The following is a 16,298-nucleotide window of genomic DNA, read 5'->3' as shown; positions in this document are numbered from 1 at the left end:
TTTAAGAGCTGTAAAGATAAAAAGATATAATTGTTGATTTGTTATTAAATCTTTATTTTCAGTACTTTTTCCAGTTGTTATTTTTTTGCATTTTATAACTGATTGTTGTACATGTGCCCCTGTGTATCTGCGTGTGCCACAGTACTCAGAGGACAACTTGTGAGAGTTTGTGTCTGTTCTCCACTGTGGGGACTGACCTGGGGCACGTGCCTTGACCCTCCTCACTAGTCCTAACTTGTCTTCTGATGGTGTGGAATCACTCGGATGTTGGGTGAACATTAGGATTGTGATTGTGCTGACACTGGGGTCCTGTCCCAAGCGGTAGATTTACCTCTTTGTGAAAGGAGTTGGTTCCATAAGGCAGAAGAGTGATTGACCCCCTCATTCCTGTACTGAGGAACACTCCTTGGCCGTGTGGCCTCTGCCTCTTCAGTATGTCGTAGGGAGCATCTCATACGGCCTGTGATCTCCGTTCTCTGTGGTGAGCGAGCTGTGTAACCACAGAGACCAGATGGTCATCTTTTGGACCGGTTGTCTAGCACTGTAGAGAGTGAGCGGTTCCGTGTTGGAGAGCACGCGTTTCATCGCCCCATTTCTCTCCCAGCTCCCCGGCTTCTTCTCCTTTACACCGAATGGTTGTAAATGGATTAATTTGCATAATGGCTTTTCCTGTTCCTAAACAGCTGCACCGGAACTCAGTTGTGAAGCCTCTTGGCTTGGCATTCGCTGGAGCCCGGTGGGTTCTCTGCCTACCACTCTCAGTATGCCAGGACCATTGGGTGCATGATGTGAGATGCTTGAGCATGGTACAGATTGAGCTGACAGTGCTAAACATCAGGAGGCATCAAAAGATAAGTCGCTGGTTCAGTGGGTGCAGCGTTTGCTATGTGAGCCTGCGCTTCTTCCCTGGAACCACGTAAAGAGCCAGATGCGTAATCCAGTACTCCTATGGGAGACAGAATTACTGCTAGAAGCTCGTGAGCTAGCCTAGGGTACATACGAGTAGAAAAATAAGAGAAACCCTGAATCAAGGCAAGGTGGAAAGAGCTGACTTTCATAAATATTTGTGGCACATGTTCCCCTGCTCACAGGCACACACACGTGTGCATGTATACCTCCAAATACATTCTATTCATTTATTTATAGCATAAATATACATATATATACACACATATGTAAAATATGTGTTTGTGTTTATTTATTTATTTATTTATTTTAAGGCTAGTTACGCTCTGGGACTTAAGCTTCAAGAAACTCGTATCTCCCTGTTTTGTGTTCCCTTGTTTGGCAGAACCTAGGCTTTCGGGAGTGCGTGCGTGCACACACTGGGCAAGTGTTCTGTCCCCGAGCGTCACCCCCCAGGTCCATCCTGTCACTGTACACAGGTGGCTGTGGTGATTGGAGGGGCAGGTCTGAGAAGTGACACTTCCAAACTTTACCGTGTCTACCTAACCCTGGTCTGATCTATCAAGCTCTCTGAAACTCAGATATCGGAGAGCCATGGCCAGCGTAGAGCTAGCTGGCTCCTGATGGCAGGTCCTCATTGGTACCTCTATGTTTCTTAATTTTAATACACATTAGTTATAAATACACCATTGAGCTAGGTCTTATGGGCTGTACCTACAGTATGGCTGTTCTAGAGGCTGATGAGCAAGGACTGCTGGGAACTGTATTTAGGCCTAGCCCACTCAACACACACACACACACACACACACACACAAATCACCATTGATTTTTATCCTTGCTTCATTAATTGCATATACTAGTTTTTAGATTTTTTCTGATTTTGGAAATATTGAAATGTGGAAAAATCACATCTTAGAATTAAGGAAGTTGAGCCTTAGTAATAGTCAAGAGTAATGTACTATAAAAGTCCAAGGCATGGTGATACATGAATGTAATCCCAGTGTTTTTGAGATTCCAATCCTATTTCAGAGAATAAGATTAAAAGTTCAATTTAGCCAGACCCTGCCTCGAGTTAAGAGCAATAAAACATGGGGTAGGGATGTGGCTTAGTGGTGTGCTCATATGAGTGAGGCCTGGGCTTAATCCCCAGCAACACAGAAATGAAAATAGGCTTTAGAGACTCACTCTCAAGGCCAGAGTGTTCAGTAGTTAGAACTTCTAGTTAGCCTGAGTTCAGTTTCCAATTTTCGTTCCGTTGTTGTTGGTTTGTTTGATTTTTCTTGTGTGTATTTGGTGTTTTTGTTTTTTTATTTTTAAAGACAGGGTTTCTTTGTGTAGCCCTGGCTGCCTTGTAACTCACTCTGTACAACAGGCTGGCCTCAAACTCAGAGATCTGCCTGCCTCTGCCTCCTGCTGGGCACAAAGACACGTACCGCCACCACCCAGCCTAAAGTTATTTTCTTAGGTAATTAAAAATAAGTGGTTTAGTGATTCTGTTCTTAAATTTAATGAGTACCAATTTTAGAGAGATAACTGGTGTTCTCAGTATAAACAAGTGGGGAAATTTGCTTTGTCTCTGGGATGTAGGATGTGAGACTAGGGTCAGTGTTCTAACATTAGAGCACATGCTTAAGAAAACAGTAGAAGATCTCTATGCTTTGAAAAGGGAATTTTAAATGCATCATATCCTAACTTGTTTTCTGTTGCTGTGGTAAAGGCAACAACCAAAGCACCTTGAGGGAACAAAGGGCTGGTACGTTCCAGTTCATCACTGAGTTAGGACAGAAACGTATGCAAGACAGGAAGCCAAAACCAGAGACTGAGGCAGAGGCCAAGGAGGAACACTGTTTACTGGCTTGCTCTCCAAGGCTAGCTAGCTCAGTTTGCTTTCTTAGAATCCCCAGGGTACCCTGCCCAGAGGTGGCTCCATCCACAATAGGCTGGGTTTTCCCAAATCAATTATGAACCAAAAGGATGCTTATATAGAGGCCAATCTTGGGGTAGCATTTTCTCAACTTAGGTGAACCTCTTCTAAAGTGACCTTAACTTGTGTCCAGTTGACAGAAAATTGCCAGTACAATATTGACGTGTAAATTCCATTCCACTTACATGACAAAATTAACGATACGGGGGTGAGGGAAATGGCTTAGTAGGCAACGACACTCGCTACCCAGCCCGAGCTTGATAGTTGGAGCCCGTATGGAGGAAAAAGAGAACTGATTCCTTTCAGTTTTTGTCTGGCCTCCACACATGCCTCCACAGTTATACTTCACACACACAAAAAAGTAAATAAAAGTTAAAAAAAGATTCTGATGCTTGTATTAACAGAAGTTATTGAAATACAGTCATTTTTGCAGGCCCTCATCAGACAGATTTTGGGTTTTCCTGCATGCATCTCATACCTAGACTTACTCTTCAATGTGTGTGTGTTGTTTCCATCCCATACTGCCTTCCCTGTCTGGACTGTCTTACAGGATTGTTAGGTTTGACTGGGATCCAGCTTCCTTTGGTGAGATCTTCCTTGAGCCTGAGTTACTAGTCAACGCCTCCGAGTCCCTCAGCCTTCTGCGCCATGCCGGAGGTGTTCACCTTAGTATTCTGTGTACAGCTTTATTTCCCTCTCTCTACAAGATTTAGGCTCTCTACGTCTGTCTCATGCCCCGTAGGTGCTTAGTAAAATTTGGGGGAAAGAACCAGGTTTTGAGACGCTTTGAGGTAGCAGACACACCTGAAGCAGGCAGAGGATTTGCTCTTGTCTTTTTTAAAAGAGGAAAGGGAAGTCAGACTCAGTCAGCGTTTACCATACAGAAGAGGACTGTTTGTAACAGGGTCTAACAGTGACCGTGCTGAGAGGACACTGGAGCCTTGAACTTAGTGAAAATGAACAGCTGTGCTTTGGGAGGAAAAAGAAACCTTTCGTTGGTGCCCACCCACTTCAGTGTAATGTAGAAAGGAAATATGAAAAGCAGTTTACAAAGAGCCCTTGATTTGCTGACCCCTCCTCACATGTGCTCTTTGTCCTCTCCTATAGAGCTAGAGAGCTTCAGCACATCTCTGGCCAGTGAAATGAATTATGAGTGTGTGTGTGTGTGTGTGTGTGTTAGCGCACACACATGTTTTCTTCAGGGAACTTAAATCCTTCCATACATTAGAATAACTTGGTGCATGTTTCTAGCTCTGTATAGATTAGAAGCTGACAGAAGTGTCTTGCCTTTATCGAGTTTGACTGGATCGGCATCACGTATGACCTGCGTTCATGGGAAGCTGACATGCAGAATAGCATGTGCTAGTCAGTGCACATGCATACCAGCCGTGCAGGAGGAAATGCTGTGCAGAAGAACATGTTCTGCCTCAGCTCCCTGTGTTCCACAAGAGGCCGCGCTTGGAGCTGCACGGGTAGAAGGAACACTGCCACCAGATACAAAGGGAAGATCCGGTCTCACGTATTTGACGTGATTTTAATCAGAACATTAAGGCATGGGTCATTAAGGAGGTCACCGCAGTAAAGCGAAGAGAAGGACGTTCCTGTTTGGCGTCAGGCGCTGTCAGTGTCCATGTTAGCTCAGCGACACTGAGGGAAATAGCACCAGCATGACCGAAGATCTCAGCGAGGCTATCAGCGGTCAGTTCAAAGATTCTCAGTGTTCACTTACACGGGACACTGTAAACTAGCAGAGCTGTGATGTTAAGTGTGCACTTGGGTACTAAGTCTGGAACTGGGCATGCCTGGAATCCCAGCTACTCTGAAAAACCAAGTGTGGTAGCTTGAATAGGTATGCCCCCATAGGTATGCCGGTGCTTGGCCCACAGGATGTGGCACTATTAGGAGGCGTGGCCTTCTTGGAGTGGGTGTGGCTTTGTTGAAAGAGGTGTGTCACTATGGAGGCGGGCTTTGAGGTCTTCTATGCTTAAGTTCTGCCTAGTGTGGAATTAGAGCCTCCTCCTGGCTGCCTTCAGATCAAGATGTAGAACTCTCAACTCCTCCAACAGCATGTTTGCCTGCATGACATGCTTCCTGCCACAATTACATTGGACTAGACCACTGAACCCGTAAGCCAGCCCCAATTAAATGATTGCCTTTAGAAGACTTGCCTTGGTCATGGTGTCTCTTCACGGCAATGAAACCCTAAGACACCAAGGCTGAGTCGTGAGTTTGAAGCCCGCCTGGGTAACTTAATGAGACTCCCATTTGGAAGCAAAGAGAACCCAAGGAGGTGGGCCTGTTTCTTCATGAGCGCGAGGCTGCACAGCCTACATGCTTATCCAGCACCCTGCACTGCTGCCTAGCAGCTTATCAGTAACTGGATGCAGCCGGCAATCGCAGGAAGTTCAAAATGGCTCCCATACAACAACCCAAAGAAAGCCAATTACCACTCCTTAATTTTTCAATTACATTCTTTTATAAGTAGAAGTATGAAACTTTCGAAAGCTACCCCGCCCAAAAAAGACACCATAATTGGACATGCTGTTTAGTGATCTGTACCTTTTCATAAATAGGAGAATTGATGCCTATAAAAGGGGAATTCTTCAGGATAGATATATTATATCTTCAAAAAAAAGTTCTACGGTTGGACATTTGGTTTGATTTATTTAAACTATATTGAGCAAGTCTATGTTAACTTTTTTTTTCTTTTACCAAATCTGAAACTTCCTTTAAGATAGATAAATGTGCTAATAGTTTATCATGCATTTACTTACTGTGAAGTGTGGTGTTTGTTTCATATGTAACAATAATCACATTAAGTGTGTGTTTCATATAAATGCAAATTTTATGGTTCTAGAACTCTTACTAGAAATTCTTCAAACTGGAATCACGTGAGTTAGTCTCTGGATTTCTTTCCAAAAACCAGTAAGTAGTGGTGGTGTCGAGGTTTGAATATGCTTTGCTCAGCGGGTGGCACTATTTGGAGGTGTGGCCTTGTTGGAGTAGGTGTGTCACTATGGCATGGGCTTAAAGACCCACACCCTAGCTGCCTGGAAGTCAGTATTCTGCTAGTGGCCTCCAGATGAAGATGTAGAACTCTCAGCTCCTCCTACACCATGTCTGTCTGGATGCTGCCATGTTCCCTCCTTGAACTTGTAAACCAGCCCAATTAAATGTTGTCATTTATAAGACTTGCTTTGGTCTTGCCTTTGTCTGTTCCCAGCAGTAAAACCCTAACTAATGGTGCCAGAAGTGGGGTATCTCTGTGATGGGCCTGACCATGCTTTGTGGAAGAATGTGGATTTGGGGACTTTGGATTTGGAAAGCTGTAGAAGGTTTTAAGTGGGGCTTTATGGGCTACCTTAGTAGGAACATGGAAAATTTTGTTGCTGAGATTGATTTGAACTGTGCAGACCTGTCTCAAGAGGGTTCAGTGGAGAAGAACTTCAGTATGTGGCCTAGAGACTGTTTTGCAGTATTTTGGTGAAGATTGTGACAGCTTTTTGCCCTTGTTTGAAAAGTCTAGCTGAGTCTAAGGTAAAGAAGCTTACATTAATTATATAGACAAAGAAAGTCTCAAAAAAATCCCGATAGAAACTGTTCTCTGGTTAAGTCTTATAAAGAGCTTTTTGAACAAGTGTAGCAAGCTTAGAAAGAAAAAAATATAAAATAAGTGGTTCATATGTTAAAGGGGCACCAGGAAGTGAAATGGAGCTGAATCCTATGTTCTAGGAGATGACAGATTAAGGGATTTGGAGGTAAGGCATGTTTGTGCACACCTTTAATCCCAGCATTACAGGAGACAGAGCCATGCAGATCTCTGAGTTCAGAGGTTCAGTCCGTCATCATCAAGGTGGGAACATGGCAGCATTGAGGCAGGCTCCAGGAGGAGATAAGAGTTCTACATTTTCAGCTGAAGCCTGCTAGCAGAATACTGACTTGCAGGCAGCTAGGATCAGTGTCTTAAAGCCCATGACACACCCACTCCAACAAGGCCACACCCACTCCAACAAGGCCACACCCACCCCAACAAGGCCACACCCACTCCAACAAGGCCACACCCACTCCAGCCAGGCTAAAGCTCCAAATAGTGCCAACCCCTAGGCAAAGTATATTCAAGCCATGACGGGGGAAACAGTACTACAGATGATAAAATGTAGACTTACTAGGCTTACTTTGCTAAGAAGGGTGCTCTCCCATCTTGCAGAATGGTCTGTATACTTAAAACTGTCTCCCAGTGCAGTTGGGATCAACATTGATTATTGAGGTTGCGTGGACAGTATCTATCTACATTTTCTCACCATTGAATGCTTAGATAGCCAGAGAATACATCCTGCTTCCTCTTAACTGTGGTGAGTTTGCTACAAGTTAAGTGATCATTTAAATAGGGTGAGAAATCGAACTATTTGCCGCAGTCAGGGAGGGTGCGAGCACGTAACTGTAAACAGGAATCATTCAGTGTTTTGTTTTCTTTTTAAATGGTGATTTCCGTCCAGTGTTAATTCTCTTGTAATTTACTAAAATGCCGTCTGATAGAGAGAGTTTGTTGTTGTTGCTCTAAATTCTACTGTGCAGCCAGGGCTGAGAATGTGCCAAAGAAAGTCCAGTGTGTGGATCGGGAGTTTCGATTAGAGCCTAAACCTAAAATAATCAAGATGTTGTCTACACAGCAGTGAACGTCTGAGCAAACTGGAAAGACATGGAAGGGTTCCCACAGGTCTGCGTATACACTGTTAAGGATTCCTTTGGTGCTTGCTGGGTGGGCACCAGGCAACCCAGGGTAGCCCACGTCCGGGACACCAGAGCTCGCTCCGCCCAAGCCACGCCCAGCCACGTCCTAGCCACGCTCCGCTGGCTTCTAGCCCCGCCCACCCCTGCCGTAGCCAGGGCCAACTTGGCCTTGAGCACTCGCTCGCCCGGTTCCCAGAGCTCCGCCCTACATCAAGCCCCGCCCAAGTCTCCCCGCCCCAGCAGCGCGCCGCCGCTGTGCCACTCACTTCCTCTCGCGAGGACTTCCTGGCGTCGGCGCCGGAAGCTTCCTCCGAGCGCGGAGGGCGGAGTGAGAGGGCGGGGAAGGCCGCTGGCTAGGAGTAGGCCGAGTTTGCGAGTCTGGCAGGTACCGCTGCTGGCAGGGCTTTGCGCCAAAGCTTTGTGGCCGGGTGCTCCGGCGGCCTTCGCGTGAGCGTAGTTGCAGGGCCGCACCCATGCTGCGCTTCCCGACCTGTTTCCCATCCTTTCGGGTGGTGGGAGAGAAGCAACTGCCACAGGAGATTATTTTCTTGGCCTGGTCACCCAAGCGAGATCTCATTGCTTTGGCCAACACTACAGGCGAGGTAAGTGAGCCGCTGAGAGTTCGCCTGTGCTGGGACTCTCGAGCCTCAGTTTCCCCTTTCGCAGACATGGCGAATCACATATTTATCCTGCCCCTAGATCTCAGCGTGGCTGTTAACTCTAAGAGAAAGTGTAAAGGACCGTGCCTGCCAAACATGGTGTATATTCCATTTCCTGTATGGCCAGAAGAACAAATTCCATCAAAGTTCTGCACACCCAGGTCTCCATGAATTGATTTGGCCAGGGATGCAACATTAGACCCCGTCCAAAGTTGGCTTTCAGATTAGTAGAGAATGAAGAGGAGCTGTCAAGTCCAACTGGAAATGTGTGTGTGTGCGTGCAATTGTTGCACAGGGTGTTTGGTTCCGAGGTTTTACATCTTTGTTACATCTAGCTAGTTAAAAGATCTCCCAGTGGAAAGGCTGTGCTCCGCACAATTGCAGGCACAATGATTATGAACATTGTCAGTTAGCATTTCTAACATTAGGAGCACGAACACGCGTCATCAAGTATAACCGGAACATACCCAACTTTCTGTGGAGGATTACTATTACCTGGCAGCCAGCTCGAAAGGAACCCTTCATCTGCGCCACTTCACACCTCTCTCCTATGTAAAACTAGGCGGTAAGGAAGTCCTAGCATCCAGGGAAGCTTCCGGTGCCAAATTACTTTATCGAGTTGTGTGTCCTGGCGCTCCGACATCCGTGGCCGCCGACGGAGCTGAAAGCCTGGGCTAAGAGTGCAGTCGTATTGTTATTTTACTATGCCACGGCTACTTTTTGGTGCAGTTTCTGTTACTTTTGTCTCCTGTCTGGGACAGGCTTCTTAACCGTTGCAAGAAAGTAAGCTTAAAAGATACATCTCAGCCATCAAGAGCACTCGCTGTTCTAGATGACCTTGGCTTGGTTCGTAGCACCCACACGGGTGCTCACAACTGTGGGTAGCTCCAGTTTCAGGGAGAACTCATGCCCCCTTCTGGCCTTCTTGGGCACTGCACAAATGCGGTACAAACATACATGGTGGTAAAACACTTGTACGTGTACTTTAAAAAAAACGAAAATGTGTAGAGTGCAGGGCTAAGTTGGGCCTTCTGAGTTCACCCGTTTCTTTGAAAATGTCTTACATTCATTTGGACACACTCAGTTGCTCTGTAGATAGCTAAATACTCAAAAGTAGTCATTAAACTTTGTGCTCTGTGGGTGTAGGTTTATTTTATCTCTGCAGACTAGTTTGCAGCTTTCTGCTATTGCATCTTTTCGTCTTAGGTTTTACTGCATCGCCTGGCAAGTTTTCATCGAGTCTGGAGTTTTCCACCAAATGAAAGTACAGGAAAAGAAGTGACCTGTTTGGCCTGGAGACCAGATGGCAAACGTATGATAATGCTACAAACGTGCATCTTTTATTCTCATCGAATAAATTCTAAAAGGAACGCATTTTTCTTGGCGTATATCAGAATTATGGTTTTGTTTCTCTCTATGTGGCCCAGGCTGCACTAGAACTCACAGAGACCCGCCTGCTTCTGCCTCCCAGGTGCTAGGATTAAGAACATGTTTTATCTACTGTGACTGGCCCTATATTAGAATTATAAATACTAGCTTGAGACTTTTTTTCCTCTTTAGAATGTTTAAAATATTTTTCTTGAAAGTGTGTTGTTGGCAAGGATAACTTTTTAATGAGCCCTGGTTTTGTGGCAGATAAAATCAGAGTCTGACACATTTACAGACACTTGGCTTTGGTTCTCTCTGCTCTCTTGTCCTATGTCATTTGATCCAAGTACCATTCACCACTCAGGAGTCCGTTCAGTGACATCACAGCCCCCTCCCCCAATTCAGTTAGCACTAAATGTGAGGTTCATAAATCTTCTCTATGTAAACCACTCCTGAGGAACCACCCACTGGGCATCCATTTCCAGCAGGTCTTTTCCTGCTGTTGTGGCTCAGATCATTCATCTCCCGTGTGCGTGCATGTGCGTGTGTGCGTGTGCGTGTGTGTGTGTGTATGTGTGCGCGTGTGTGTGTGCGCGTGTGTGTGTGTGTGCGCGCGTGCGTGCGTGTGCGCGCGCGTGTGTGTGTGTGTGTGTGTGTGTGTGTGTGTGTGTGTGTGTGTTTTGTTTAGTTTTTTTGAGTGGGTAGTTTCTTGAGCAGTGTTAGAATAGTAAACAGTTGTGGCCTGCAGTTTGAGGCTAATCAAGGTGTCCAGCCTGTGGTCTATAAGTCACATAGGCTCTGGATGACCGTGAATGTGGCCCAACACAAAATTTTTAGCATGCTCAAAACATTGGGATTTTTGTTTCTTTGTTTGTGGAAGATTTCTTTTTTTTAATTTTTTTTTTTTTTTTTTTTTTTTTTTTTTTTTTTTTTGTGGCATGATTATGTGACCGCATAGTTCTCTGTGTGAATGTCATAGTTAAGAACATTGCGTCACTGCAGCAAAGGGCTGAACAAGCCTGAAGGTTCTGTAAGAAATGAGTATGTCCTCCTGCTTAGTTGTTGTTGTTGTTTTAGATTAAATATAAGTATTTAAAACCTGTTTGGGAGCATATCACCTAGCGATAACTGTTTTGGTTAGCAGCTCTGACCATATGCCTGATAAAATGTGTGTAGAGTTCTATGTACACTTTGGTCTGAATTCATTTGATAGGTGCTATCCTGATAGGTTAAACAGATTTGCCATGTTGAAGGTTAAGAATACACTAGCCACTGTGTCTTCATATTGTAGTTCACACCAGTGCCAGCATGTGGGAGGACGGTTCCTCAGATTAATTCCTAAACACAGAATGTCCAGGAATGCTGTAAGCATAGTCATTCTCTACTCCCTTGTCTTAGAAGATGAAAAGAGCACATAAAACCAGAGGCATGTGGGCCAGTGTTGGCTGCCAAACATGGTGACAGGAGAGATGATCCCCACAAACTATCCTCTGTCCCCCACACATTTGCACCCCACCCCTATTAAACTCAGGGCCTCCTGCTTGCTCTTTTATTTTACTAGTAAAAGAAAATAATCACTTTCACACTTTTATTTTACTGATTGGAGGTTTTGCTATTGTTTTGTATTTTGAGATAGGGTTGCACTTTGTAGCCCAGGTTGGCCTTGGGCTTATGACAGTCCTCCTTCCTCATACCCCAGGATGAGCCACCACACCTGACTCGTGAAAAAAAAACTGAGAGTAACATTGAGGACTTTATTATTCATCTAAAAGTATAGGAAGGATCTCCTGGAGAAATCATTACAACCGAATGTGTGTTAAAATGTGTCTCATATAAACAGAATGTTTCATGTCTTTGTTAGGAAGCAATTGTTTCAAGGTGCCTGGTGGTGTGAGGCCTGTATTTGGAATGGTGAGGCAGGAGGATTACTGACTCTGAGTCTGAGGGATATAGTTTTGTAGTAGAATGTGTGGAACACCATATAGATTCAGTGTTCAGTACAGAAAACAAACAAACAAAACCATCAAAGGAAAAAAAAACCAAAACAGGCCAGTCTAGCTCCTCTCCTCAGCCAAGTCGCTTGTAGGGAAGTGAGGTGAAGCTCACTGTCAGCCTGGAAGTGCTGAAGTTGCCTATGTTAGGATGAGCCTCATTACATAGAGGAGCTAACCAGTTCCTTCAGGCACAGTCAGAGGGCAGGCTGATATTGCACAGACGCCTTACTTTTTAGCTAGGGATGGGATAAAGAGAACAAGAAGACTTCAAGAAAACAACATGTGGAGCCCCTTTCTGTCTGTGGGTGGTGTTTGTGCTGTCTCTTGATATAAAAAAATAATCTCCTGGGACCCTTAGTTTCTTGTTGACAGAAGTTCCCAGTCTAGAGACTGTGGTGTAAGTTAATTAGTAGAATCCGTGGGAAGGTGGCAGACAGGCCATGTTTTCCCGTTTGTTTGTTTATTCATTCTTTCACTTTACATTACTGGAGTGTCAGCCCCTCCTCCCACTCCTCTCTCACCCCCCCACCCAACACAGCAAGTCCTGCAGGACTAGTACATCCTCTCCCATTGAGGCCAGACAAGGTGGCTCATTTAGGGGACTGGGATCCACAGGTAGACAGGTCATGTTTGAACAGTTGACAATAAGCTTAATAGTGGATTTAACTATATGCAAAGATCTTTTCAGTTTTTAAAATATTACTTACAAAAATAGACAACACCCATAAAAGTCTCACCAACATGGCTGCTTAAACAGGAACTGAACAAAGAAAACAATAATAGACTTGTTAATATTATGGGCAGGGAAAGCCCAGGAGGCCTCAATACCTCAAAGAACTATAGGCAATAAGGACGTCAAGCACAGGAGAAATATCTTCCCCGGGGAAGAGCACAAAATTGATTATCCAATGCCAAATTATGCAGATAGAGCAGGTTGTACTTATGTATTTAGGAATGTAAGAGGCCATAACTTTGGAAGAGAGCAGAGAAGGTATATGGGAGGATTTGAGGGGAGAAAAGGGAATGGGAAATGATGAAATTATATTATAACCTCAGAACATAAAAGCTTCAAGGCAAAAGCAACTGCTTGGTAGCACATGTGTTGGGTCAAAGGACAGCCTGTTGAAGTCGGCCTCATTCTTTCACCATGTGGGTCCAGGGATAAACTCAGGCTGTCAGGCCTAGCAATGGGCTTTTTTCAGCTTCTGAGCCACTTGCCTACAAAAAATAATTTTTAGGTAGTTAGAATGTATTTGGAATAGAAAACTGAACAGTAAGTGACATGCCCAGATAATTTTCTAAAATGTTATGCTAATATATTCTGATTATTTTCTTACTTTGTAGTTTTGGCCTTTGCTCTTGCGGATACCAAGAAAATCATTTTGTGTGATGTGGAAAAGCCTGAAAGCTTGCACTCTTTCTCTGTGGAGGCTCCGGTGTCTTGTATGCATTGGATGGAGGTGACTGTGGAAAGCAGGTGGGTACCTCAGGGTGTGGGTGTGGGGACAGGGATGGCGTTGGGGTGTGCTGACAGTGGATGGATTCGGGGGGTGCTGACAGTGATGGATTTGGGGTGACTGGAGTTTTCAGAGCTTGTTTCTCATGTTTTCCCAGACATGTCCTTGTTGTGTGGCTAGGCTGCTCTCAAACTTGATCCTCCTGCCCCTCAGCCTCCCAAGTGTTGTGGGGTTGTAGACATGTACAAGTACTTGAGCTAAAATCTCCATTGCTAAGAATAGAAATGCGTGCTGGTGCTGAGTGTGCACACATTGCAGCTTCAGTTTAAATTGTAAATGTGAAGTGGTTATGATTTTATTATTTGTGTGTGTACTGTCTGTGAGGAGCTTCAGCCTATGTTAATGGATATCTTAGGGCGTGAACATTGCTCAGCAGGGCAGACAGCCTGACAGTTCCTTCTGAGTACTTGGTGTTGTCTTTTCTTTGTTCTTTGGGATACTTTTCCCATAGTTTATGTAGACAAGGAATGCTTGGGTTATAGTGAGGATAGTCCAAGGCACCAGTGACTCTGGCTTACATTGGAGACAAAGAAGTTTGAAAATCTTTTTTTTTCCTAATAGTGTTTTCTTTCTGATTTTCACTAAATTACTATCAAAGGAAGTTATAAATCATGAATTTTGATAGACAACTTTCTAAAGTGGATCCCAAAATAAAACAAAAAAGCAGATGACAAGGATTTAACCTGAGGTTTGAAGTTCATTATAGAGAAACCAAAGTGATTAGCACATCTTCAAAAAAACAAGGATTGCAAATAGTTATGATTTTCTAGAGGGCGAGGGAAACAAAACATGGCTTGTGATTTGTGTCCTAGCCCAGGCACCTGCTCTTAACCACTGCATTTCTAGGGCTTGGGATGAACGTTCCAGGGGTGTCCTAGGACCTCTCAGGGCAGCATTGTGTGAAAACCGTAATTTCTGGGTTGCTGCTTCTCACTCCACAGCCAATTATTTCCAGCTGTATTTGGGAGTGGGATTGAGAATGGAAAGGCAGTAAAGATATTTCTGATCCACACATGGTAGTACACACCTATAATTCCAGCTGTCAAGACCGTTTTAGGAAGCTGGAAAGATGGCTCAGCAGTTAAGAGCCTTTGCTGCTCTTGCAGGGGATCTGAGTTTGGTTCCTAGCATCCACATGATGGCTCACAGCCATCCATAACTCTGATTCCAGGATGTAATGAACTCTTCTGACCTCCTCAGGCACTATGCATACATGTTTTATACATAGATTCACACAGGCAGAACATGCATATACACAGATAACCCCAAAAGAATTAAGAAATTACAGAGTGTTTCAGGATTAATGGTATAGTTTCATATACTCTCCTGGCTGCCACATCCTCAGGTCTGCATTAGCCATTGAACTAGTCACTAGATGATACAATCTCAGTTGTTTTAAATTACTCTTAGTACTTTGTTTTCTGTGGTTTCTTAGATTAGAATTCAGAAATTATAAGTTCTCAGTCTACCTGAATATTAAATACATATCAATATATTTCATATGTTGACAAAAATCATTAATATTCCTTGATATGTAAAGTGAGTAGGCCAGTTTGTCGTTTTGTTTTGAAACAAAACATGAAAACCAAAACGTGTGTAAGTACATTGGGTGTCCTAGCCCTTTCTGTTCTTATATGGGGTTGTTAACAGTGTTTGTTTTACAAGGGTGGCATATTTTTTACATGTGTTTATGTGGCAAAGTTACACAACTAAGAATCTTTTTACATTGCATTTTTAATGGAAAGAGAAGTAGAATCTTTGCTGTTGTGTAATGCTTGGCTCCTGTTTCTTTTAGTGTTTTAACATCATTTTATAATGCTGAGGATGAATCCAACCTTCTCTTGCCTAAGCTGCCCACGTTGCCAAAAAAGTATGTATCAGTTTTATTTCTTTGACGTGAGCCTTGCCAGTTTCTCCTCTGCTTTTACCAGTTTACCATTGTTTCTCAAGAGTACACCTTATCTGTTCTCTCCTAGTTACAACAGCACCTCAAAAATATTTAGGTAAGTGTACCTTTCTTATTTTTAAACAAGGTGGTCTTTTATTATTTGAAATTTAATATTGAAGAATGACCCAATTTATGTTTTTATTTTAGTGAAGAAAATTCTGATGAAATCATTAAGCTCCTGGGAGATGTCAGGTAAACCCTACAGAATCTTACTTGATCTCTTGAAGCTGCTATTTTGTATCTGAGGCAGTTTTCAGAGCTGAGTAGTTGATTCTTCATTATGTCACCTCACCATTAGCATTGAAATCTCTGAGCAGGTGGCAGGCTCAACTGTGTGGCCATTGACTTCCAGATTTTAGTAATACTATAGTGTATCTTAAGAGGATAGATGTGCTAGAGTTTCTAGATCTAACTTTGAATTAGTAAAGCCTATTTAATATAATGTTTTTATCTTTTCCATGAGAGAACTGAGCACTGTGTTAGCTGGCAGAAGGGTCATTCTGTTACCGATTGTGCATAAATGCAGGTGATGCCATGCAATTCTATTGTAAGCAGAAGTTCTTAGGCTCTTGGAAGTCTGTTACTCTTTTGGGGAAAAATGTGACAGGCCTTTGTGTAGTGGACCTGCTGTGGTCACATGTGTGTAGTGCCTTGTTTAAGAATGTAGCCCGCTCTGCTGTTGGCGGGGCCTCAGTTTGTTGCATTGTTCTCAATTAGGCTGAACATCCTTGTCCTTGGAGGAAGCTCTGGATTTATTGAGCTTTATGCTTATGGGATGTTCAAAATTGCCCGAGTAACCGGGGTAAGTTCTTTAAATTTTTCTGTTTCTGTTAGAAAATAGCAGCTGATTACTGACAGAACAAGATGAGAGCAAGTTGAGTTTGTGTTGTTGGTCCTTTTCACGAGTTCATGTTGAAATGTTCAGAGTTCACTTTGGTAAGAGAATTCAGTGGTGCTGTGTGTGCAACAGTCAGGAGCCACTGGTGGATTAGTCAGAGTTCCTTTACAAAATGACTGGCACGGGCCATTGATGAAGACTTAACTGATTTTTAAGCCTGCAGTGGGCGAGAGGTGAAGTGGGTGATTGGCATGTGAAAGCAGTTATAGAGCAGCCCTGAGCTCAAGTCTTCCAGTGCTGTACCTCAGGAAGGGAGAGGATATCTCAGATAATATGGGATATGTTGGTTCCTCAGTATTTGGTGTGGGTCCCTTCATGGGAGGAGGACAGATATTAGGGTACTGGTATGTTCT

General features: G+C 43.8%; 1 protein-coding gene across 1 annotated transcript in view; it reads left to right on the top strand.

Moving 5' to 3' along the window:
• The first annotated feature begins 7,894 nt into the window (after positions 1-7,894).
• The window catches only part of ANAPC4 (anaphase promoting complex subunit 4), a 28,294-nt gene continuing 19,890 nt past the window's right edge, over positions 7,895-16,298 (top strand). Inside the window, exons 1-7 of the mRNA XM_080940277.1 lie at positions 7,895-8,163; positions 9,427-9,532; positions 12,927-13,059; positions 14,895-14,969; positions 15,076-15,102; positions 15,195-15,239; positions 15,765-15,849. Of these exons, the coding sequence (XP_080796403.1) occupies positions 8,035-8,163; positions 9,427-9,532; positions 12,927-13,059; positions 14,895-14,969; positions 15,076-15,102; positions 15,195-15,239; positions 15,765-15,849 (600 nt within the window). The 5' untranslated portion in view covers positions 7,895-8,034. The remainder of the gene's footprint in view (positions 8,164-9,426; positions 9,533-12,926; positions 13,060-14,894; positions 14,970-15,075; positions 15,103-15,194; positions 15,240-15,764; positions 15,850-16,298) is intronic.

This window comes from Micromys minutus (assembly GCF_963924665.1).
Source record: "Micromys minutus genome assembly, chromosome: 1".
Classification (NCBI taxonomy): Eukaryota; Metazoa; Chordata; class Mammalia; order Rodentia; family Muridae; genus Micromys; species Micromys minutus.
Note: the sequence above shows the minus strand (reverse complement) of the source record. Positions and strands in the feature narration are given on the sequence as shown.